We start from the raw sequence: 25983 nt of genomic DNA on the forward strand, positions 1-25983 counted from the left end.
CAACATGGACTTGCATGAGAAGAAAGGTCTCACAAGAGGCCTTGAGTCGACCTTAGTTGATAAGTTTTATCAACAGGGACTTGCATGAGAAAAAGGGTCCTTTAAGAGGCCTTGAGTCGACCTTAGTTGATAAGTTTTATCAATAGGGACTTAAGTGAGAAAAAAGGTCTCAGAAGAGGCCTTGAGTCGACCTTGGTTGATAAGTTTTATCAACAGGGACTTGCGTGAGAAAAAAAGGTCTCAGAAAAGGCTTTGAGTCGACCTTAGTTAATAGGGTTTTTCAAGAGGAACCTACTTGGGCCAGGGAGGTAGGGGCATAAATCTTAAAATAAGCATGCAATAATGTATCAAAGTGATTTTATTGATTTTGGGCTTCATTAAAGCCTTTCCAGCCAAAACCCTCTTTAGAGAAAAAGACCGGAGTAGGAAAGAGTACCCTTTATTTACAAAGTTTAGCTGTAATAAAACTTTAAATGAGTTGTGTTCCAAGTCTTGAGGATTGTTTCTCCTGATAGATATTCTAACTTGTATGCTCCCTTTCCAACATCTGCAAGCACTCGGAAAGGGCCTTACCAATTTGCAGGAAATTTTCCTCCTATTCACCTTGCGTCACCTGGTGGAACTTCCTTGGTTTGACCTTAGAGTTGCATCTTCGTGATATTCTTTGTTTGGTTGTTGCATCTTGGATTCTTGCCTTCTCCATGTGTTCTTGCACAATGTCTAAGTTAACTGTCAAGCAGTGATCGTTGTTGACTTCATTGTAATTCAGTAGTCGTAGAGAAGGTTCCCCTATCTCTACTAGAATCACGACATTGGTTCCATATGTGAGGTGTTAGAGGGTCTATTTGGTGGTTGATCGAGGAGTATAACGATACACCCACAACTCTTCCAGTACCTCCTCAGGCCACAAACCTTTTTGCTTCCTCTAGTCTTGTTTTCAATTCTTTGAAAATGACTTTGTTCGTGACTTCAACCTGACCATTTCCCTGTGGGTGTTCTAGTAACCTTGTTACATGTCTAATATGCAAGCCTTGGTGGAAATCCATGAGTCCCTTGTTTGTGAATTGCATGTTGTTATCAGTGATGATGGTGTGAGGAATGCTGAAGCAACACATATGTTTTCCAAACAAATTTTTGTATCTATTGTGTTGTGATTGATGTGAGCGGCTTAGCTTCAATCCACTTTGTAAAGTAATCTATTGCCACCAACAAAAAGTTTACATGCCCCTTTCCTAGGGTGAATGGCCCTACTATATCCATCCCCCATTTCATGAATGGCCATGGGGATGACACGCTGTGTAGTTCTTCATGCTTTTGGTGTGCTATATTACCATGCTTCTAGCAAGGTAAACATCTCTTCATATACGTTGCTATGTCTGTGCTCATAGTTGGCCAGTAATAGCTTGTCCTTAAGATCTTAGTTGCCATTGTCCTTCTCCCGACTGATATTCGCTTATACCCTACTGTAGTTCTCACATGACATAATCAACATACTCTACGTTGACACACTTGAGCAATGAAATGGAAAATCCTCTCGGGAACAATTCATCTACCACCATGGTATACCTGACAATCTTTTTCTCCCAATCTTTTCTTGAGGTGTCCGACTCAATCCCATATGTTGGTTTCTTATATCCTTACGTTGTGATTATGACGAGTCTAAAGCTTTCCAACTTCGGTTCTCTCTGTGTCTTGCTTCTTACTCCCCTATTTTGCCCTACCAGTTTTCATTTCCTCGAGCGATAAAGTGCTAGAGATGTTCGACTTGTACGAGCTCTTCTAGCTTGTCCTCTGGCATAATGCATTCCTCAATGGCGTGTTTGTAATTGTCGTAGTACCGACATTGTCATGTAATATCTACGTTTGGAGGTGTATTTGCCCTCCTAGGCATATTGATTAGGGCAGCATGCATGGATTCTTCCAATACTCGCAATTTATGAGCATTTAAGGGGGTGTATTTATTAAATCATTGTGCTCAAGGAGCGGAGGGAGGCAGAGGCCTAGGGAGTGCCTTGCTTATTCCTGCTTTCTCATGTTTTTAGTTGGGATGTTGTCTTCTGCTTTGATACTGCTCTTGAAGTCTTTTAACTCCTCCATTCGCATGTATTTTGTCGCCCTTTGCCTTAAATCAACCATGTTAGTTGCTAGTCTCTTACACAAGCTATCAACAAAGGGTCCGCTTCTTAATGTGTTAATCATCTGGTGCAGAGCTATCTCTAGACTTAAGTTATCAATGCTAAGGGCTAGCTTTCTAAAGCACTCCATAAACTTTCTCAAAGATTATCCGTCCTCCTAGCATATGTTGATGAACGCCAAGGAAGTGAGGTCATGTGGCTTTGACGTGGCAAATTGTGCTCTGAACTGGTCTGACAAGGTATCAAAATAATCAATGGAGAATGGGGCAAGACGAGTGAACCAATTGAAGGTTGCACCTTTGAGGGATGTAAGAAATACTTTGCAAAACATAGTATCATCAAAGGTGTAGAGAGCGATCTGGGTCAGGTATACATGTATGTGCTCGTCTATGTCGGTGGCGCCATCATACATGTCCATGGTCAGAGACTTCTAGCCTCGAGGCAATGGTGTTTTCATTATGCCATCAACGAATGGGTATTTGTGTGCACCTCGTCGTGGTGCCAATATGTTTATTGTTCCTTCCCCTGGAGGATAGGTGTTATGTGCCCTTTCTCCCACTATTTCCACATGCGTGAATGGGGAAGTAACATGGGTTTTGCTTGGGCGTTGTTGATCGCCATCTCCTTCTTCTTCATTACTTTCGAGCCTCTGCTTGATTCTAGCATTCTCTACTCGTAACTCAACTAACTCTCGTTGTATGGCTAACATGATTGCCATTTGAGTGCTCTTCACAATGCTTGCATGTTCTTTGTTGCTTGTACTTCTAGACCATTACTTGCCATATTCCTTGTAGACACCATGTGTACCGATTTGACTCAGCCCCATAGTGGGCACCAAATGTTCCTACCAGATAGATATATACCCAAGAAAACACAAAGTATGTTGGAGTCAAGGGGTTTTGATATCACACGTGTCAACTAATCTTCACTTTCTTCCACTGTATGCTTTACTTTTGAAGTATCTCCTTTCAACAGGGGTAGTCTCGGCAGGGAGCCTGCAAAGCCACTCTGACACCCAAGTTAGATTTTAGACAATATAGATAAAACAATAATAGTAATGAATAATCATTTTACCTCGTGAATAGTGCCTTTTATACTACCTGTATAGGCCTAACTTCATGGGCCTAGGGTTTGTGACGACCATTGGCTTTGGTATTCCCCTAATCAACTTTTATTATCTTAAACCTCGTTCTCATCTTTTAATTTGCTAGCAAGGATCTGTACTATCAACCAACTTTTCCAGTACTTTTAGTGGAGAGATTATGCTTTCCTCTAGGATTGTCATTTCCTTGCCTTCTATCCGCTTCGCGTAAGACTGAGGTTTCCTCTCCCACTTCTTAGTATGTCTTAGTGATGTCAGTGTGAGGTTTCCTCTCCCACTGCTTAACATGTCTTAGTGATGTCAGGCCGAGGTTTCTTCTCCTACTTCTAGTATTACTTAGTAATGTGTATTTCTCTAGTTCAAACATATTAAGGTTTCTCTTTCGTTGTTGCCCCTGTCATGTTTCTTGGGTTGGAGTATATTCAGCCCTTCATTCTTAGGCATATGCGGTGGTTGGAGATGTCCTCCCTACCCCGTATGTAAACTACAAGTATAGAAATGCTTTTAAGAACTTAACTAAATAAATCTATAATATTTATGGATAGATAAACTAGCAAGAACTTTTTCTTTATTAGTATTCAAAATGTATACATGATTAAGTGGTGGTAATAACACTCAAAAAAGGAAATCAGTGACCATTCCATCGGAGAGGATCTTGGTGTAAAGAAATTGATAATCATTCCCACGGGCCTCAATGTAAATGAAACATAAAAAAAAATCAAATTTTTTTAAAGAATTTTAGACTTGTATATAAGTTATTCATATTAATGAAGATGACCATCAACCCAAAGAATCATTAGAATAGATTTTTTTCATTTTTCCAAAGGAAGGATTCGATAACCATTCACATAAATAACGAGAATTTCAATCTAAAAGGTAGAAATGATTTTTTTTTTCTTTCTGGCCGATTGAGAATGCATGATGGTGTTAACACATATTATGATTTTTTTTTCTTTATGAATTTGAGGAATAAAGAGAATTTTGATCCGAAAAGTAGCAATGATTTCTTTCTTTTTGACCGATTGAGAATGCATGATGATGTTAACACAAGTTATGATTTCTATTTTCCTTTTTGAATTTGAGGAATAATATGTGCATGATGCATTCTTATGCCAACATATATAAGTTTAAAAGACATTTTGCAACACCTCAAGAACCACAAATCATGCATGGGTGGCTAAACTAAAGCAAACATTAAGCATGGAAATCAAATACTAACATAGACATGGAAAAGCATATGGATTAACATCACAAAATACACAAGATTCAATTTATTACATTAATCTCAACACATAGGTTTAGCTATCTGTGGTGGAGAACTTAAGGTTTACAAATAGAAGAGATAGGGAAGAAATGGAAACCAAAGAGAAGATGCAAGCCCTCTCCTAAGGTTCTTGCCAGCCACTCCATGCTCCAATTACACCTTTCATTCACGTCTCCATCTCCCAATCGCAACTCATCTTCCTCTCCAACCCTAAAAGGGGGGAAAACCATCATGAATGGAGGAGAAGACCCAAGGAGGAGTGGGAGAGCTTCCCAACACTTCTAGCAACCTCCAAGAGGCTCTCCAAGCACCCCAACGTGTTTCTCTATCGTGCAAAATGAGGAATGGTCTAAACCTTTGTGAGAAACAAGATTAAAATCCCATTTTTTGACATGTCAGCCTTGTTTCCAACGCTCAGCACCAGGTTTTACGAATTGAATGGCGTTCAGCCTCACTTTCACCGCTCAGCCTTGTGGCGCTCAGTCCTAGTTTGCCATCGCTCAGCCTTGTGGCGCTCAACTTCATTTTTCCACCGCTCAACCTTTGGGCAGTTTGATAGCATTGTGTATTTGTAGCACTTGGCGTGATTCCAATGGCACACGATGCAAGTATTTGCTTCAAAATCAATATTTTATTGTCGAATCATGCTCCCTTGAGTTCTTGTTTGTTTTCCTCCACCACAAACGTTTCCCATTAACTTATTTAACACACTTAAAAGAGAGATTAGAGGCAAAACAAACATAAAACAACTAAAACATAAAACAAAACAAAACACACTAAACTTGAGGATATAATAAGATAAAAACTAGGAAAGAGTTTATTTATTCATGACAATAAACACACAAAAAGAGGTAAAATGAACATTATCACTAGCCTCTTGAGACAATACGAAATTGGATTTAATGGGCCAATTTGAAACTAAGCTTAAGGCCTAGAGTGGAAACTAGGCTTAGGGGACAATGTGGAAAATAGATTTAGGGGTCAACAAAAAGTTGGGCTTTGTGGACGAGTGTGAAAACTAGGCTTATGGTTAAGAAGGACAAACTAAATGAAACAAACACTATTAAAGCTAATATTTTTATCACATTTTTATGAAATCTAAATTTTCCTAAGCAATTAACAAAAACTAGTTAATTCAAAACAAACTAATATTTATTTAAACTAAAATGACATTTTTAGAAAGGAAAATTAGGCAAAATAGGAGTGCTAACAGTCCATGGTAAGGTTTTGTCATTTATTAGTAGAACTCGAGCACAAGGAATTGTGGGCCTTGAAGGCCATGAAATATGATTTAAAGTCAGCTGGTGAGAAAAGAAAATTGCAATTGTATGAGTTAGAAGAACTAAGATTGCAAAAATGATAAGGCGACATGCTTAACAATGCGGTCATTAAAATGAATGAATGAAATAAAAAGCAAAAAAAAAAATGCAAAAGGAAAAAAGAATGAAAGAAAACTAATGTCTTTGAAAGAGGGGAACTTATTGTTATCTAGACAAAAGCAAGTGAAAGAAAACTAAACCAATTAGGAAAATCCTCTTTGTCAATCCTTTTCAACTAATCCCTTCCATATCCGCTACCTTTTTTCAAACAATACCCCTTGTTCATTCAAGTTCTTTTCCATACATCAAAACTAGAATAACTTTGTGAGTCTCACATGAATTTTACGCCCTAATGTTCATAAATCCATATCTTTTGAAACAAAGCCGATTGTTCATTCAAATTCTTCTTTATAGACCAAAATTGGGGCAGCTTTACGGGTTTCACATTAATTTCTCACCTAAAATTCACAAATCCATATCCTCATACAACTTTTCCCAAACACCTCTTTCACAAATTACATGTCCTTTTAGGAATGTGTGAGGAACAACATGCCCACATGGTTATCCTAGTCTCCTCAAAACCCTTCCAAACATCTCCTACTTATCACTCATCTATGAATTCAAGTAAGCATGCACAAATTTTGCGAAAGAAAAAGTCAAGTGTATAATCATCTCAAATATTAGACCACGAGATGTGTGACATTCGTCACTTTCATGAAACATTGAGAATAAATATGAGTTTAATGATTGTGAATAAAACAATTGACTTAGACATGCATAGAAAAATCAAAAGACAAGACACAACCAGTTTTTTTTATCAGACATTCAAGTATTCATGCATATTGGGTTTTTGACACCCTAATTGTAACGGTAATTTTTGACACATTGAGTAGCAAGAAAATTGAAAAAAACATTTTTATATATTCATCATTCACAAGTCAACAAAATTATATGCATCTTGTATAACAATCACAACATATGTTGCCATCAATCCATCAAAAAGAAAATCTTTCGGATTGAAGCCCTCTTCATTCATATGAATGGTTATTAAATCCCTCTCCTTCAAAAATACAAAAGATCAATATACATCCAGGCCTCCTCTTTCAAGTTACAAAGTTCTTATCAATCAGGTTTTCTCTCGCATATCAACTTAATATTGTTCATACAGGATTAGTACATAATAGAAGATGAATACTTAATAATGATAAAAAAATAATTTTATCAATATATATATATATATATATATATATATATATATATATATATATATATATATATTATGCCTTTACATTCTTGTGATGCATAAGCCTTCAATTTCACACCTGACCTAGTGAATATATCTAGGGTTAGTTTCAAATTTCATCACTACATTTTAAGAACATAGTATACTTTCCTTTGTTATTACACCTTTGAGCTAATAGTGTCCTAGATCACATTATCTCAAATCAAATCAATATTCCATGAAGGCTCATTGTCCAAATTCCTCTTATTCTTTTTTTCTCAAATAATTTCAAGTTTTCTCCCTCTGTTGCATAGCACATCACACTTAGCATTCTCTTTTCGCCTTTCCTCTTACATCTTGCCTCGTCCATTTCCGCCATGCACCACATCTCCAAATAATGAACGATGAGTTTTCTTTTGGATAAAGTAACTTTTACTACATGTAATAAATATTTTTAAAAGTAAGTGTTGTATTAATATATCTTTTAATAGTCAATATATTTAAATTATTCATAAGATTAATTATAAATTATTAAAGAAAAACTAATTTAAATCTTATAAAAAAACATAAAAGAATAATTTAAATTTCTAACACTAAGAGTATAAGCGAAATCTGAAAAAAGATAACACATAATTAATTTAGACACGCCATTAAAAAGTCATATAAGAGTCTGAGTATAATTAATATATAATCCATGAGCCACAATTTTAAATTACAAACTTTTACATACTAATACTTAACTCGTACCAAATGAGTTAGTCCAAAGATGAGTGATTAGGAATTTTTATGTCAACATTCACGCAACAACTATTTGAATCACTCCATGATGTTTTCGGAGAGTTGATTGTACCATCATTTTCTAACATTTCATGAGGATAAAAGGAGGGTTTTGGAGGAATGGCAAGACTTTCAACTTTTCCTTCAAGCATCTCTACAACCTTATTCATTGATGGACGATCACTTGGTTTGAATTGTATACACCAAAGTGCAACTATAAACATTTTTTTCATCAAAATCTTATCCATTTCTAAAACACCTTCCATGTCAATATCTTTGTCTTCTTTAAATTGATCATGGATCCAAAAGGGAAAATAATATTGACTTGAATATTCTGCATGAGGATTTGAGTTTTTTCTTCTACTCGCCATTTCCATCAAAAGCATTCCAAAACTATAAACATCAGCTTTATAAGAAACTCCACCTATATTTTTGTAAAATAACTCTGGAGCCATGTACCCCAATGTTCCTCTTATTGCAGTTAAAATAATGGATCCATCTTTTGTAGGATACAACCTTGCAAGTCCAAAATCTGAAACCTTTGGAGTAAAGTTATTATCTAGAAGAATATTATGAGGCTTGATATCAAAATGTAAAATCTGCACATCACAACCTTGATGAAGATATGCAATCCCATGAGCAATTCCAAGGGATATTTCATATATCTTCTCATGTCTCAAAGGAGCACTTCCTTCTTTAGAAAAAATGTATTTATCCAACGATCCATTAGGCATGTATTCATAAATTAGACCACGCTTTTTTCCTTCAACATAATATCCAATAAGACCAACTACATTCACATGATGTATTCTTCCAATAGTAGCTACTTCATTAACAAAGTCTTCTCCACTATCTTTAGATTTGTTCAACATCTTCACTGCTACGTCTAACCCACTTCGAAGCTTTCCTTTATATACTGAACCAAAACCTCCTTCACCTAACTTTACTTTGAAACCTTTAGTCATTTTCTTCACTTCTTTATACTCATATCTAATGGGATTTATATTGTTGTCCAACAAAAAATTTTCAATGTTTTCATACAGTGAAAAATGTCTTCTTCGCCATTTATAGACGAATAACACTAGCAAAAGTGAGAGTCCAAATAAATACCTAACTGCTATGAATATTGGTAGAATATCTTGCCCTATTAATTCTCCATCACGATAGTCCGACAGTGATCGTTTGATATTTTTTATTCTATTGACAAATCCTGTCCAAAAAGTTTGGTCAAAAGGTAAAACATGAACTGGTCTAATAAATAACTTTTTGCATGAAAGAAATCAGCTAGCATAATTGATTAAATAAATTAAAAATGAAGAAATATTTAACTTACCATGTGTGACAAATGCAACATAACCTGCAAAAACAAAAGAGTCCTTAAATGATACAAAAATATCCATAACATGAGACAAAAAAGAACTTAATTAATATTATAAAATTTAGTGATACACATATTCCACAAATACATTATTAAATATTTATAAATGCACGCATATTAAGTAAATAATTATGCTGTATAAATAAATTATCAACAATTATCTTTAGCTATCATAATTTTAGCTGCCAAATAAATTAGTATCTAAATTAATCACTAATTAATATATTAATGACTAATTTAGACACTTTGATAATCAAATCATTGATAATTAATTTTAATGATCAATTTATAATATAATTAATTAGTAATTAAAAGTTTTCATTCATAATAATGACTATTTTAGAGACTAATATTTTTAATTTGTAAATTAATATCTAAATTAGTCACTATAGTTAACCAATTATTTTTTGTCTTTAAAATTAGTTATTATTTAAAAATTCTCCTCAATATAAATATATATATATATATATATATATATATATATATAATTTTATTTGTGTTAACTCTATTATAAACATTATTATTTCTTTTATCTTCATCGCTTATATTTATTATTATTATTTTACCATTTTATATAAATAGATTATGAAAAATGATAAAATAATAATAATAAACATAAATAATGATAAAAATAATAATGTCTATAGAAACTACGTCTATATAAATAGATTATGAAAAACAAACCTTGAGATAACTTTTTCCTCTATTCTACGTCTCTTCTCTTCATATGTTTATATGATACTCTCTACGTTATTTTATGTTTAGTGTTGAAATTATAGGGATAGAATACATTTTTAGTGCGTTAAGTAAGTGAAAATTGAAATAAGTTCTTTGAAATTTTGAACAATTTAGTCCTTTTAAATAAATTTTGTTAAGTTTATTTGACGTTTCTAACACATTTTTCAGTTAACATTAAAACGAAAATGTATCAAACAGTGTAAACAACTTAAGTTTTGTTACGAAATGCGATTAAAACGTCAACTAAACTTAATAAAATTTTGTTAAGTTAGGGGACTAAATTGGGTCAAAATTTCAAAAAATGGCTAATTTCAATTTTTATTAAAAGTGAAAGGACCAATAACATATTTAACACAAATTATAAACAATTAAGTCACTTTTCTTTTCATTTATTTTTTGTGCTTTATATATATATATATATATATATATATATATATATATATATATATATATATATATATATATATATATATATATATATATATATATATATATATATATATATATATATATTGCATAAATAGCCTGGATGATTTGGTGCTTGAAGTTTTGATAAAGGTACTTGAAGTCATTGCCTTAGAACATGTTGGAACCATGCTTACATTGATGAAGATATGGAGATTTGATGTTTCATGTGTTGATCAAGCCTTGTATGTGTGCTCTTTGTCTGGATTATTCATGGAGCAAACAAACTTGAAGATTGTAATTCATGTTGTAGACCATTTTGCATTAATTAGATGTATAAGGTCTTAGTTGTGTCTTTTAATCTATTGTTTTTCAACAGGTTAAATGGTGTCTTTTAATCTGTTGAATGAATTAACATATTAAAAATGTTGTTGCGGTAGTTTTAACTGGCACTTGTTCATTCAATTGATTTAATTTGTAATCGACTAATTTCACTTAACTTAAGTGAAATCAACCGATTGATTTGAAAATCAACATGTTGAATTTTGTAATAATTTGACTATTAAAGTTGTGTTTTTCAAAAGAGAGGTGAGTAGACTATTTTTTAGCGCAAAAACTATCTCGAAATAGTGGAATTCTCTCTCTTTCGTGATCATACAGAGTGTAGCTGGTGAAGATTGATCTTTGATCATTCTTGGAGCCTTTTGCTTGGTGTTTGAAGCTTAGAGAATGTAGTTTTGGTAGTCAAGGTTGTGCTACCACTGAGGTTTGGTCTTTCTCAAGCTTTTAGGTTGTGCTTGGTGGTTTTCCAGGTCTACAAGAGGTGTCTTGCTGTACTGGTTTGATTCTTGTGTGATTCAAGAGTCATTGTGTGGTGTTCTTGCATATTTTGAAAGTGTAATGTTGTGAACTTTATAAATCTTTTGAAATATTGCAAAGTCAGGCTCGGGTTGCCTTGACTAACTAAATGTAACTCAGGTTTGAGTGAATCAGTTTAAAAATCTTGTGCATTTTTCTTTTCTCTAACCCTTCTCTCTTGTATTACACTTTAAAGTTTAAGGAATTTTGATTTGAATAATCTTTTTGACATTCTTGTGTGATCTGACTACAACATTGCTCATGTTTGTCTAACTCATTTGAACCTATCTTGATTGATCTTTCATATTGTTTCTGACTTAAATCACAAATTCGTATTTCTGCATTTTTTCCAGTTTTTCAATCAACTGTTTTTGTGATTAAACCTGTTGATTCTATTAGTATTGTATCTGTTTGTATCTGTTTAATGAAATCAATCAGCTAACTCTGTTTTTGATCGATTGAAAGTGTCCAGTTTAAGTGTGTTCGCATCCATACTTAGTGGTTGATTTGATTCAATTGAAAATTGTTTTAAGCTTCTAAAAGTCACCTTATTTTTTAACTAGCCAATTCAACATCATCTTCTTGACATTTCAACCATTTCAATACTTACAAATTTTGTACAACTAAATGACTTTTTATTTAGTTGGGTAATGATTTTATCTATGTTGTATATAGCTGAAATTATCAATTGAAATTGTAAGGCATGATTTTTATAAATATGAAGTTTAAATGCAAGATAGAAAGTTTATAAATAAGTTATAAAGATTTATTCTTTATTTCATTAATTTTCTAAAACTTATTTTCTCAAAAAATTATTTTTGTCGAATTCTCTCTAGAATTAGAGAATAATCGACACTCTCCTATTATACCAATATTATTTGGGAAGTTGATAATCAAACTAGAACAACCAAAGTTGTTATCCTAATAAGTAGTTCAATTTCTAAAAGAAATTTGTTTCTTCCATGTACTTTAAAGGAGAGATTAAAGGAGAGACATTAAGGATGTAAGGTTTATTATTTGGAGACCAAATCAGTAGATAAATAAAATTTTTAGAAGGAGTAGATAAATAAAAATTTTAAAAGGAGGATTTGTTAATAGACACAATATCTTCGTGTAAGGGAAGTTAAAATTATATATCATCTAATCAATATAAAGATTATTGGGATGTGGAAAGAATGTGTAGCTAAATTTGTATATATGGGAAATATGATATTTATGTCTTTGCATATAATTTTGACAACCAGTGCTAATCATATGAATTTTTCTTTTAACAGTTAGGATTTTTATTTGAGGTCTCTGGTCAGAGAAATTATTTTTGTAATTTTAATATGATTAATGAAAATATTATAAAATTTTTAAATAATAAACAAATAAAAATGGAATAAAAATAATGAATAAATAAATATGGAAATATGGAAATATTGATATGAATAAAAATAGTTATATTGTATACTCTATATAATAAAAATGAACAACAAATATAAATTTTGTAAAATATGAACCAATGTGTGGTTTAGAAACAATTTGATATACCATTGAATGAAATAAAAAATAAAAATAAAACAAATGTATAATTAATAGTATGATAAAATAAAAAAATACCTTATAGATCTATGAAAACTTTTTAAATATCAACTTAGTAAATGGTTGCCAGATAACAAAAATTACTTTAATGAAACAAAATAGTGCTTCAAAAAAGATAAAAATCAATAATAATAGCATGAAAATAAAATTTTTATATTACCCTAGTGAATAAAAGATTTATGCTATTGAACACTTAAATTGAATATTGTCTTAAAGATTCTTATGTGAAAAGAAGATATACGATAAATAAAAATATTAAAAAAAGTAGAAATATTTAAATTGAGAATTTCATGATAAATGTTGTGATAAGATGAAAAATATCTTGGAGATGTAAATGAATTTCATGACAAGGTAAACAATTATAAGAAATAAAAAATAGAATATATATATATATATATATATATATATATATATATATATATATATATATAAGGTTACTTAATAGACTATAAGTATTTTAATAATTTAAACAGGGATAGACAATAGTGGGGATGAGTATTTTGGCGAGTATGATGACAAAGATGGGAGGGATATGTACATCTTCATCCCCATCCCCATACCTAATTGAAAAAGTTGGGTATTTTCCATACTTATACTCATACCTAGCCATGTATACCTGGCACTTTAAGATATAGTATACATCCAAATCTTTCTTTTCATTTCTCTTTGGCTATGAAAGCGATAACAGTCATGAAACCTCAATATAGTATCAAGAGTGTTTGCTTCTGCTAAGCCAAGTCTCCTTCTTTGTTCTACTTTTGTTCTTTTCTTGCTTTTTTGATGGCATCGACGAACGCCGTTACGATGGATGAATCATAGAATCCTTCAAGTTCTTTCTACTTACATCGGGTGAAAATCCAGGAGTAACATTGATCAACAACATTCAGCTTGATGGGGCTAATTACCATGCTTGGAGTCGTGCCATGAAATGTGCCATGATCTCCAAGAACAAACACAAGTTTCTCGACGACAATGTCAAAACTCCAGAACAAGGAACCGCCCTCCATGACACTTGGGAAAGATGCAACATGATGGCGATATCATGGCTGACACACACCATGAATACCCATATCGCTCAAAGCGTCGTGTACATTGAAAATGCAAAGGATGTGTGGGATGATCTCGCGAACGTTTTTCAAAGGGAGACCATTTAGGATCTCTGGTTTCAAGAACTACATTCAACCGAACAAGGAGAAAGATCTATCACAAATTTCTTCACAAATCTAAAAGCGTTGTGGGAGGAACTTGATCTCTCAGACCAATGTTGGGCTACACCTGTAAGGTTAAGTGTGAATGTGATTTCATTAAGACGGTTATCAAGCACAAAGAATCTAAGTACATTATGTGTTTCCTGAAAGGTCTCAATGATGTTTATGGTATTGTGAAGACGCAAATTTTGTTGATGAAACCATTGTGAGTATAAATCGTGTTTTCTCTCTTGTTATGCAAGAAGAACGACACCTAGTTGGAAATACCATAGAAGCTAGTAAGATCTTGATGAGTGCTGCAACCACTAAGGATTAAAGAACCTCCAAGAGTAATAATGATAATTGAAAGGTATAAGGAGAGGGCAAGAACATAAATCAGAATAATGGCAAACCATGCAGTTCTTGCCACAAACTATACCACACCGTAGATGAGTGTTATGCTAAGCACGACTATCCTCCTTGGTACAAGACCAATGTGAAAAGGTTGTTATCAACACTATTACTAAGAAGGAAGAAACTGTGAATAAACAGCAGAATCATCAAATAAGAAAAGAAAGTAATCTTTTCTCAAATGCACATCAAATCATGAAGTTGATTCAAGAAGCCAAAGGTGACATTTCATAGAAGGTTAACAATCTCGTGACTGATGCCACTGGTGAGAAATCCTCTGATGGTAAGAATAGAAACAATACATGGATTTTAGATACAGGTTCAACAAACCATGTTACCTTTGATGCTTTTAATTTTATGGTTTTTAGAAAGATAAGGCCCACATGTATTAAACTACCAAATGGAGCACATATATTTGCACATTATGATGGCATTATGAAACTTTTTGAGAATTTTTTTCTTGTAAAAGATTGTTAAATTCCACAACTGGAAACTAATTTTCTCCTTTGATTTATGTCAGATCCAAGATGCGTGTTCTTTGAAGATGATTTGAGAAGCTAGGATCCAATAAGGGTTATACATACTGAAATTGCCAGAAGCTGCAAAGATTGTGAACTCCTTTTCCAATATTAGTGAGGCACGTAATGACAACTCAAAGAGTCAAGATGGGGGAATATGATACAAAAGGCTGGGGCATCCCTCAGATAAAGTTTTATATCTTATCAGTAAACATTTTCCTTGCATTGTGTTTAGTGAAACCAAACCTTGTTATGTATGTCATTTCTCAAGACAAACTAGGCTTTCTTTTAATAATAGTAGTTCATATTTTGAACATATTTTTGACTTGATACATGTTGACATTTGGGGGCCTTACGGCACCACCTCTATACATGGGCATAAATGTTTTTTTACTATAGTGGATGATCATAACAGGTTCTGTTGGATATTTCTGATGAAAACAAAAACTAAAACTAAAGATTCTCTAACTAAGTTTGTTATCATGGCTAACACTCAATTTCACAAGAAAATTAAAGTCCTACGTTCTGATAATGGAAGTGAGTTCATGTGTAAAGACTTTTATGATGATTTTGGTATAATTCATCAAACTAGATGCATAGAAACTCCCTAACAAAACTCTATTGTATAAATAAAACATAGACATATTCTAGAAGTTTGTATAAGTCTCATTTTTCAATGCAATATTCCCATGGTTTTCTAGTCCTATGTTGTTATGCAATATGTTTTTGTGATAAATCATTTGCCTACTAAAGTCTTGAAAGGAAAAACTCTTTATGAGTTAGTCTATAAGACCATACCCAATTTTGATGATGTTAAGGTTTTTGGATCCCTATGTTTTGCCTCTAGCTTACAAAGGAATAGATCTAAATTCGACACAAGAGCTAGGAAATATATGTTCTTAGGTTACCAAAATGGCACTAAAGGATATTTTATGTTGGACATTAAGAGTAGGGAGATTTTTGTTTCCAGGGATGTTACTTTCTATGAAAAATTGTTTCCTTATGCCAATCAAATTGATCATGTTTTGCAAAAAAATAAAGTGTATCAAATATCTGACTTAAATTATTTTTTTGAACCTATCAATTACAACATTAATAATACTTAAACTAAACATGTCCAACCGAATCTCAAATTCAAAACATCATTGATCTTTTGAGACGTTACACTTGAAATAGAAGAGCTCCTACTTTTTTACAAGATTAACAATGCTAACTTAGCTTTCACATAAAGAGTAATGACACAAATGTTATTTATCCTTTATCTTCTTGTGTTCATTACAGTAGACTTTCTCCTTCACACATGAAATATGTTCTTGTTGTATCCATCAATAAAAAGCCACACACTTACAATAAAGTTGTCGTTTTTCCCGAATGGAGAAAGGCCATGATAGAGGAAATTAAAGCCCTTGAACAAAATGAGACTTGGGAAGTTTTTAATCCTTCTCAAGGCAAGAAACCCATAGGATGCAGATGGGTCTATAAGATAAAATATAATGTAGGTGGTGAAGTGGAACATTACAAAGCAATGCTTGTAGCCAAGGGCTACACTCAACTGGAGGGCATTGATTATTTGTACTTTTTACCCTGTAGCAAAATTGACCACCATCAAATTTCTCCTTGCCATTTACCCTGCACAAAATTGCATTTGAAGTAGTTGGACGTGAAAAACACATTCCTCCATGGAGAGCTAGATGAAGAAGTTTATATGCTTCTTTCACCAGGGTGTACTAGTATAAAGAATAGGTAGGTTTACAGATTGAGAAAGTCCCTATATGGCTTGATGCAAGCTAGCAGACAATGGTTTGTCAAACTTTCATATCACCTTAAAGCTTGTGGTTTTTCTCAATCTGTATATGACCATTCCTTGTTTACAAAGATATTTGAAACTAACTTCATTGTCCTATTAGTTTACGTTGATGATATTATACTTATAAGAAATCATCTCCTTGACATTGAGCAGATCATGCAGTCCTTAGATGACACTTTGAAGGTAAAGAATGTGGGAAATCTGAAGGCTAGTGCTACCCCTATTGCCAAAGACACTAAAAATATGTTTAAAGATGGGACTCCTCTTAAGGACATCATCCCATATCAAAGGCTGATAAGACGTATCCTCTATCTTATGAAGACCAAGCCTAACATCGGATATGCGGTGGAGTTTTTGAGTCAATTCATTCAAGCTCCCACAGAAGAACACCTCACAACTGCCAACTGTGTGCTTCGTTACATTAAGACAACTCTTGGACATGGTCTCTTCTTTCCCAGTAACTCAAGCCTACAAATAAAAGGTTTATGTGATTATGACTAGATAACTTGCCACAACTTACGACGATCCACAATTGGGTTCTACGTCTTCCTTGGGTCATCTTTAGTAAGCTGGAAATTGAAAAAATAGTCCACCATCTTGAGGTCTTCATCAAAGGCAGAGTACAGGGCCCTTGCCACTCTCACTTGTGAGATATAATGGCTTGAATACATGATGGATGAGTTAAGGATTAAATCCAAGGAGCTAGTTGTGGTTTACCACGACAACCAATCAACATGTCACATTGCTTTGAACCCCATCTTCCACGAACGAACGAAACATATCGAAATATATTGTCACATCGTCTGTGAGAAGGTTCAAGCCAAGCTCTTCCAGCTCCTTCTGATAACCTCCATGCATTAAGCAACATATGTCTTTACAAACCCTCTTGATCCTGGCATCTTCAAAACTATTACATTTAAGCTCAAACTGGTTGATTTTCACTCCTGAGCTTATAGGGGGTGTTGGGTTTTACCGATTTCTCAATATAGTTAGTTTTTATTTTTTGTTTCAGAACTTTGTATATAAGCCATGTATACCAAACACTTTAAGGTATAATATACATCAGGATCTTTTCTTTCACTTCCTCTTTATCTCTCTGGCTATCAAAGTGATACCAGTCATGAAACCTCAATATTCCACGCTAAGAGGTAATATCTTCTAGAATATTTTTTTGTAAGAAGTGATACTCATTCTTTTTTTATTATTATTATTTGAATGTATTTTTTGTATGCATTGGGTAAATTAGGTTTGTACATGATATTGTAGTTCTTTTACATGTTTTCAAGCATCCTTGTACATTCTAAGTGATTGCACGATTCAAAAGTGATTATAATGAATTTTTTTGTCTAGATTTTGAAACAATCACACTAAAATTATGGTGATTGAAACTAGACGAAAGTTCTGATAAGATTGACCAAAAGAATGTTTATGTTATGCGTTCTTTATTTTAAGTTCTTTGTAGTTTGTTGGATTATTTATGATATCAAGTGCTATAAGAGGATTGCTAAGCTTTTATTACTAGAAGTTTTATAATACCATTTCAGTTTCCTCTTATCAGTATACAACCTACATTATTGTTTACAATTATGTTAATGTACAATTACTTAGTATATACCAATACTTTTATTTATATATTTTACATATTTTTATTATATCTACTACAAGTTCTATAAAACAAATAAATAGGAATATATATTAAAAAGTCTTACAATATATGAACGTACAATAGTGTTTATTTTAATGTTTGTTTTGGGATTCAATGCTTAAAATTCATATCAATGTAGTAAATACTTAAGCATGCTGAAAAGTATTTCTCTGAGATACTTTTACAAGAAAAAAAAATATTTTTTTTTCTAAGCTACTACCCATAAATTAATCTTTAAAATTTCTCTCATGTTAATCAAATTATTCCTATTTACGAGTAGTTCATATTAATTACTCAAAAAAATAATTTTAATTGCAATTTTCATCTTTTTTATTTATTTTTATTTAGTCCCCACTTGTGTGTATCTAATTTAATTTTGTCCTAATTTTTTTCAGGAATTAAAATATTTTGGTAATCATTTTTTATAAAATTAAAATTAATTAAATATAAATATTTTTACAAAAGTAAGTACTGATATTTATATTGTTTCTCTCCAATTTCAGATTAAATTTATTATTTATATAAATATAATACTAATATTTTTAATTAAAAACAGAATTTTAACATATTATTTTATTAATTAATTTTTATTATGTACTCATGTTTTGTTATTTTTTTTTTCAAAATACAACAATATTGTCTCTTACTAATTTTAAACCAAAGTTTTTATTTGTATGAATGTTATACTAATATTTTTTTTATTAAAAATTACTTAATAAAATGACTTTTACCACTAAATCTTAATATAAATATCAAATACTTAATGTTTGTAAAAATTTTATACTTAATTAGTTTTAATTTTATAAAAAATTGATTTTAATTGTTAAAAAAAAATTGAATTATGGACTAAATTGAATCATTGAGACATATGTGGAGACTAAATTAAAATCAACACAATGATATCTGATGGTGACACTGACACGTGGCATTGCATTGCCACGTGACACTGACAATGCCACGTGTCCCATCAAAGACCTGACACGTGACCTTTTTATTATTTTTTTCAAAAAAAAAAAACAATTTAAATTTAAAAAAAAATAAAAAAAATCACAGACTAACAGGTGGCACACCATTAACGACGTTAGTTATCTCCATTTGGAAGAGACCTAATTGAAGCACTTTCTCAAAAGTTGAGATGCAATTGACATTTTTTTTAAAACCGAGTACCAGATTGACATACATCTACTAAAGTAAGTACCATACGAGTAATTAAACCTTATTTTCTTGTGGCACCTATGAACATGTGAAATATAGAATTCATTTGGATGGAAATTAAAAAAGAAAAATTAAAAATTTTTAATCAAAATTTAATCTTTAAAATGAAATAAATTTAAAAAAAAACATAGATAAAAATATTTAAAGAACCAAAATTCTAATTAAGCATAAAATTAATATTAAGCAATAAATAATGGAGAAAATATTGAGAAGCTGGTAATTACCCATGGGATAGCGTGCGTACCTCTAATGTATTGATTAATTCGTGATAGAATTCCTAAAATAACAAAGAGAAAAAACTTTGATTAAAAAATAAAAATAAAAAAATTAAATATAATATTATTTACATAAAAAATAAGAAGAAGAAAATAAATAAATAAATATTGACGTCGTGGGAAACGTATAAATACACAAAAATGTAGTTTATTTTTAAATATTATAATTAGAAGTTAAAGAAATAAAAAATAAGATACAGAAATTTAAAAATAAATAATGATAAAATTAACAGGTAAGATTAGGAAGAATAATATATCTCACCGCAATTGCTGACTGGGTGGTTGAACATTTCACAACCTGCGCATTCAATTTGTTGTGTGGTTTGATTGAGGCTGCAAGAGATACCCTTTCCACAGTAATCCCTGCAAACAAGTGGTAACCAAGACAACCAAAACCCTTCTTCCAGAGATTTGAGGATATCAGCATACGAAAAATTCCTGTCATGTGTCCAGTTTGCGAAGGTAGCAATCTTTAATCTGCACCCAACCTTCACATCCATCACTGTAAATTCCGTATCAATCACCTCACGGGAATCCAGAACGGCGTAGATAACGCCTCCAGAATCACAACCACCGGCTTTCACTTCCACATATCGAGGATCATCACTCACTCGGTTACTACAGTTTAGAAACATCACTTTTGCAGGAAAATAACGATACCAAATAATCAGCGGATCATTATCATACACACTGAAATTTCGTGTGGATAAGAAATTGCGAGGAAAAGAGCAAGAAGTGTCCTCCACAACACCCGCATCAGTCAGCCGGATTTTGTACCAATTGTAATCGATTTCCTTGACATAGTATTTTCCCGAAAACAGAGTAAGCAGTGTCCTGTTATTGACGCAATCAAATTCGTAGCTGGGGAGGCCGCAACCGCCAGGGTCGCCTTTCAGTCGGAATGGATACTTTATGTCGCGAATTTCGCCGCACGAAGAAGATGGACAGGATCTGCGATGCTTGGCACTGCAACTTTGGTGGAATAGCGCAAGAATGATGGCCACCGAGACAACCACTGATTGTGCGCAGCGAATGAAAGAAGATAAGAGGCTCATTGTTACATGAGCTCCTCAAATCGGAGAGAATGCACTTAAATATTAACTTAAAGGGTACCACCGGTTGAAATTATTAATAAATGAATATGATTTATCCTGGTATAAGAAAATAATAATAATCTATATTATTACATACAAAATTAAGGTTACATTATGTATTTCTCTCTATTTTGGTAAGAAAATATTAATTTGTTCTTTTTAGTTTTATTTATCTCAATTTAATCTTTATTGGTCCGTTAATATAATAGCGTTTTTGGTTTTGTTTTTATTTGGTAATTGCTCTAATCGAGTTTATTGAAATTTGATTTGAGGCTTTTTCCATCTCCTTCAATCAAGTCCTTTCGTTAGTGGATGTAGTAACAACGTTAAACAAGTGTCATGTGTCACTGTTACATTATATGTCACTTTCTCATTCGCGATTGATTTAGTTCCTGTAGTTAGGGATGTCAAAAAAATCCATACCCACGGGTATCCGTGGATAAAACCCGCAATGGGTAGAAAACGAATATTAAAAATAGATACCCGCTACCCGCGGGTACATGTATTTTTGATACCCGCATGTTAATGGGGCGGGTACGGGTATCATAGTATTCGTACCCGTGGATACCCGTACCCGCTAAACTTACCCCTCTTGATATTCTCCTCTTTCCTTTCTTTGAGATTAGGCATATACATCAAACTTTATATAGACAATGACGTTTATGATATGCTTGTTGTCAAATGATGGAATCAAAATAAGAATACTTGGCATGTGACAATTGAGGTTTATTATTTGTTTAATTTGTTTATTTTCCAGGAATCAAAAGGAGAAAGTGAGTTTGTTGATCAAAGCACTAATTAAAGAATTTTCATTGTGTTGAACGTCATTTTATATTTACTTTTACAATTATTTGGACTTGTATAAACTTGAGTTTATTTGAACTTTATTTAAAATTTATGATAATGATGTATTTTATTTTATTTTATTTGAATTTATAATTAAATATTTGTTTTTAAAATAATTTTACAAATATCCGCGGGTACCCATGGATACCCATGGATATGTGTCAACACCCAATTTTGTCCGGGTGAATAAATTTATTTTCGAAAAAAATAAAAAAATAATAAAAAAAGGGTTTTTTAGTTAATGGAAAATAAAAAAAATGTGAACAAAATTTTCTTCAAAAAAGATTTTCAAACATCAACTTTAAGAAAAAAAAAGAAAAAAGAGAAAAAAAAAGAAGAAAAAAAAAAAGGAGGAAGAGCCAATTTGTTATTAATTTTCATGAGCCCAATAATATTTTCTACCTTTGTTCTTGATAGAGAAATTAATTATATAATAATAATGAGAAGCAATATCTATTCAAATGGTAAGAATCAATATTATTAATTGGATTAATTTTGTGCTCTGATTTGTTATTGATGATGATTGATTTTGTGCTCTGATTTGCTGCGATTTGATACTTATAATTTGCTACTATCATGACCAATTCCTTCCTTATACTGTTTGTTACAATTAAGACTGAGATTACATTGACATTGCAAGTTGTGAATATAAATACGCACTCTGCCATGACCAAAAAAAAATTCGCTACATTACTCTAATTCTTTCCCATCACCACTCCCACATACACACCCCCTTCCCGATCTCTCTTAAAACAACATATTGAAGGAGGTAGGAAAAAAAAGAAAATATTATCTACCCTCTCTCTTCCTCTCTTTACCACCCACATAGACACCTCTCATCTTTATCTCTCTTGAAAAAAAAAACACAAAAATATTATAAAGGAGCCAAGAAAAAAGAAAAGGCATAAGGTACGTTATTGTTAGTTTCTTTTTCTTTTGATTTTTTAACTTTCATTATTTTGTTTAAATCATGAAAATTGTTTTTTTCCTATTTCTTTGGTGTCTGCCCGACCGTTCGCGTTGCATTACACCCATTTTAGACTTTTATTTTTTCTAAAAATATATACAAATGATCTAAAAATAAAAAATAGTTTTTTTGTTTACTCCTTTATATCTATTTGGTATTTTAGACTTTTATTTTTTCTAAAAATATATACAAATGATCTAAAAATAAAAAATAGTTTTTTTGTTTACTCCTTTATATCTATTTGGTTACTCACGTCACAATGACATCCACAACTACTTTAAAATAGCTTCAAAAAAATATTAAAAATTTATAAATGATTAAAAAATAAAAAAATAAAATATTAGAAAAAAGAATTTATTTCAAGTGTCTGTCTGGCCGCTCGCGTCGCGTGACACCAATTTTAAAATAATATTAAATTTAAATAAAAAGATTTTCAAAATTATAAAACAAATTAAATCATTTTCAAATAATTTTCCAAATAGATTTTTCAAAAAGAACTACGTAACCCTGATTCTCCATTCACATGGAGATACGTAGGAGCGAGGATTAATCCTCGTCGGGCCCAAAAATTCAAAAAAATATTTTAGTTTTTTTTGTACATTCTTTTATTACTAATTTTGGGAAAAATTAAATATTTCGAAAAACCACATAACTTTTGCATATTTAATTAAGGGTACCGTCTTAGGACGGGCGTTGTAGGGTGCTAATACCTTCCCTACGCGTAACCGACTCCCGGACCCAAATTTTGGTTTTTTGCAGACCTTGCTCTTTTTTATGGTTTTCCATAGTTTCCTATAATAACTATGGTGGCGACTCCAAACTCTGTTTTTTATCAAATTTTATTTTTTTGGTTCGTCATCCCGTCGCGATTTCGGTTGCGACAATATGAAAAAAATAAACGGATACCCGCACAATGGATACCCAACGAATATGGGTACGGGTACGGGGCAAATATTTATCCAACGGGTAGGGTACGGAGGAGCTACTACCTGTACCCTACCCGCCCCGTTGACATCCCTACCTGTAGTCTTTATTTTTGTATCAATTTAGTCCAAATTTTTGTAAAAAGTAAGCAATTTTCCCCCCTCCAAATTAAAACCTAATTTAATTTTTATATAAATGGTATACAAATATTTTTATTAAATGATATACAAATTGATATTTTATTACATTATACTTTGATATTTTTTATTTGAATTTATATTTCAAATAATTGTATTTTTTTAAAATGTGTAAAGTTCAATAAATTCTATACAAATGTTTGAGTTGGTGTAAAAATAATAATTATATAAACTCAAATGTAAAATTTTTAAATTATTTTAAACAATTTATATTACAATTTTAAACAAAAAAATTTAAAATTCGAAAATAATTTTAAATAAAATTGAATATGAAATACAAATTTAAATAAAGTTAGTTTTGTTAAAAATGTATAATAAAAGTATCAATTTGAATAAAAATATCAAATTTAATAAAAGTATGGGTATAACATTTATATAAAAATTATTTTGCTTCAATTTGGAGATGAGCAAAATTGCTCAATGTCTATAAAAATTGGGACAAAATTAAGACAAAAAAAAAAAATTCAGGGACCACAGTTGAGAATGAGAAAATAACACCAGGCATAATAGTGACAAGTGGTATTGCCACTACCACATCATACTATCAGTGTCATGTGGCACAATGTTAGCTTGACATGTGAAAAAGTTTTTAATATTTGTAAAAAGTACAAAGAAATTATATAAAGAAAAAATTAAAAAAAAACCTAAGAACTAACACGTACACCTCTTAATGATGTTACTACACCACTAACAAAAATGACTTGATTAAAGGAGGTGGGAAAGGTCTCGAATCAAATCCCAAGAGACTCAGTTAGAGCAATTACCAAATCGAGCAGAATTCATCCCTAGTGTTCTCCTTCCCTAACTGATAAAATGATTGTTATGTAGTACATCTAGTTACCTTAGTGACTCATTAATTACTCAATTACAATAAATGTGAACTTAGTTTCCCAAACTCTCACTACTGTTACAACATCTGTCACTCTCACTATGAATATGGGATTATTCAATGATACAATCCCAAAGAAGGATTTTCATTCCAATAGATACTTGAATTGACTTTTGATCTAAAGACTTGACTTTCACTTTCGACCGACTTCTATTTGCTAAAGCTTCACTTGCACAAATTTGGTCAAACTCTTGTAAGCAACTTTTTTTCTGTGGAACCTCAGGCCAAAGAATCCACCCAGCAAAGTCTAAGATATCTTTCCTTCCCATAATCTCTAGTGGAGCTCTTGGTGTAGAATGGATGAAAGCTCCATGAAGTAGACGTGATCCATGGAAGGGAGTGGAAGCAAGTGTTTAAGGCTCTTGCTAAGCATTAGTTCAGACTAAGGTGTTTGAAGATTTAGCTTAAGAGAAAGCTAGGGGAAGGTGGCTAGAGGAGATGATTCAATCCTCTAGCAAAGGAGACTCTCAAATGCAATGAGGTGGAGTACTCTCAACATTATGCTTCTATTGCAAAATTCAAGAGTGATTACAATAGCCTAAAATGTAGGCTTTTATATGAAAGCAAATAAACATAAGCACTCTTAGCCCTTGGATGAGAAAGACATTCAATCTTGGCCGTGGAAGATGGCTTGGAGAATGAACAAGGCTCATGACCATTGGATGATGCCTTGGAAAAGGAGGAAGCATTCCTAGCCCTTGGATGGATTGGATCCATGAGGTGTAGGAAGGAATGTTGACTTCCACTTAGACCACCTTAGACCTTTGGTAGCTCATGGCCAAATCTCCTATTGGACTTAGTCAAGCCCAATTTTATCAATTCAACTACACATTGTTTGACTTATTATTCTAGAAAACAAGGCCTAAACAATAGGTCAATCGTATTGTTATTCTACTGCTTTTTGATACACCTCTTTAAATCTTCACATCTTCTTTGGCCCATGTGAAGAGTGTGAGAAGCCCATGTGGGTTTGGGCCATCTTGGATGAAGCCTAATTGAATCTTTTTTAGTATGCCTCTTGTTATTGAGCCTCTTGGTGGGCTTTGGGATTGAGATGCATGTGGGTCATGGATTGGACATTTAGCATGATTTGGGCCTAAGCGTTGGCCCGAGTTATAAGCCTTGTTGGGATCACATCAATCTCCCTTGGGAAATATCAACCTCCATTAGTTCAGATGGCATCTTGAAAATAAAGATTAAATTGAGATAAATAAAAATAAAAGAAC

At 32.2% G+C, this 25983-nt stretch overlaps 1 protein-coding gene across 3 annotated transcripts; it reads right to left on the bottom strand.

The window, feature by feature from the left end:
• Positions 1-4459: 4459 nt before the first annotated feature.
• LOC146884347 (LEAF RUST 10 DISEASE-RESISTANCE LOCUS RECEPTOR-LIKE PROTEIN KINASE-like 2.1) lies at positions 4460-20929 on the bottom strand. Of its 3 annotated transcripts, none has more exons than XM_085665425.1 (5): positions 20103-20928; positions 19810-19842; positions 9153-9176; positions 8930-9029; positions 4460-5211 (listed from the first exon to the last, which is right to left on the bottom strand). In XM_085665425.1, the coding sequence occupies exons 1-5, from the start codon at positions 20893-20895 to the stop codon at positions 5133-5135; spliced, it is 1029 nt and encodes a 342-aa protein (XP_085521551.1). In that variant the 5' UTR covers positions 20896-20928; the 3' UTR covers positions 4460-5132. The 3 variants fall into 3 exon arrangements, with proteins under 3 accessions (XP_085521551.1, XP_085521552.1, XP_085521550.1); XM_085665426.1 differs by having other exon boundaries at positions 4460-5198; positions 20103-20927; XM_085665424.1 differs by having other exon boundaries at positions 4460-9029; positions 20103-20929.
• Positions 20930-25983: the final 5054 nt, after the last annotated feature.

This window comes from Vigna unguiculata, chromosome 8 (assembly GCF_037176805.1).
Source record: "Vigna unguiculata cultivar grain cowpea cultivar isolate G323 ecotype 2 chromosome 8, ASM3717680v1, whole genome shotgun sequence".
NCBI lineage: Eukaryota > Viridiplantae > Streptophyta > Magnoliopsida > Fabales > Fabaceae > Vigna > Vigna unguiculata.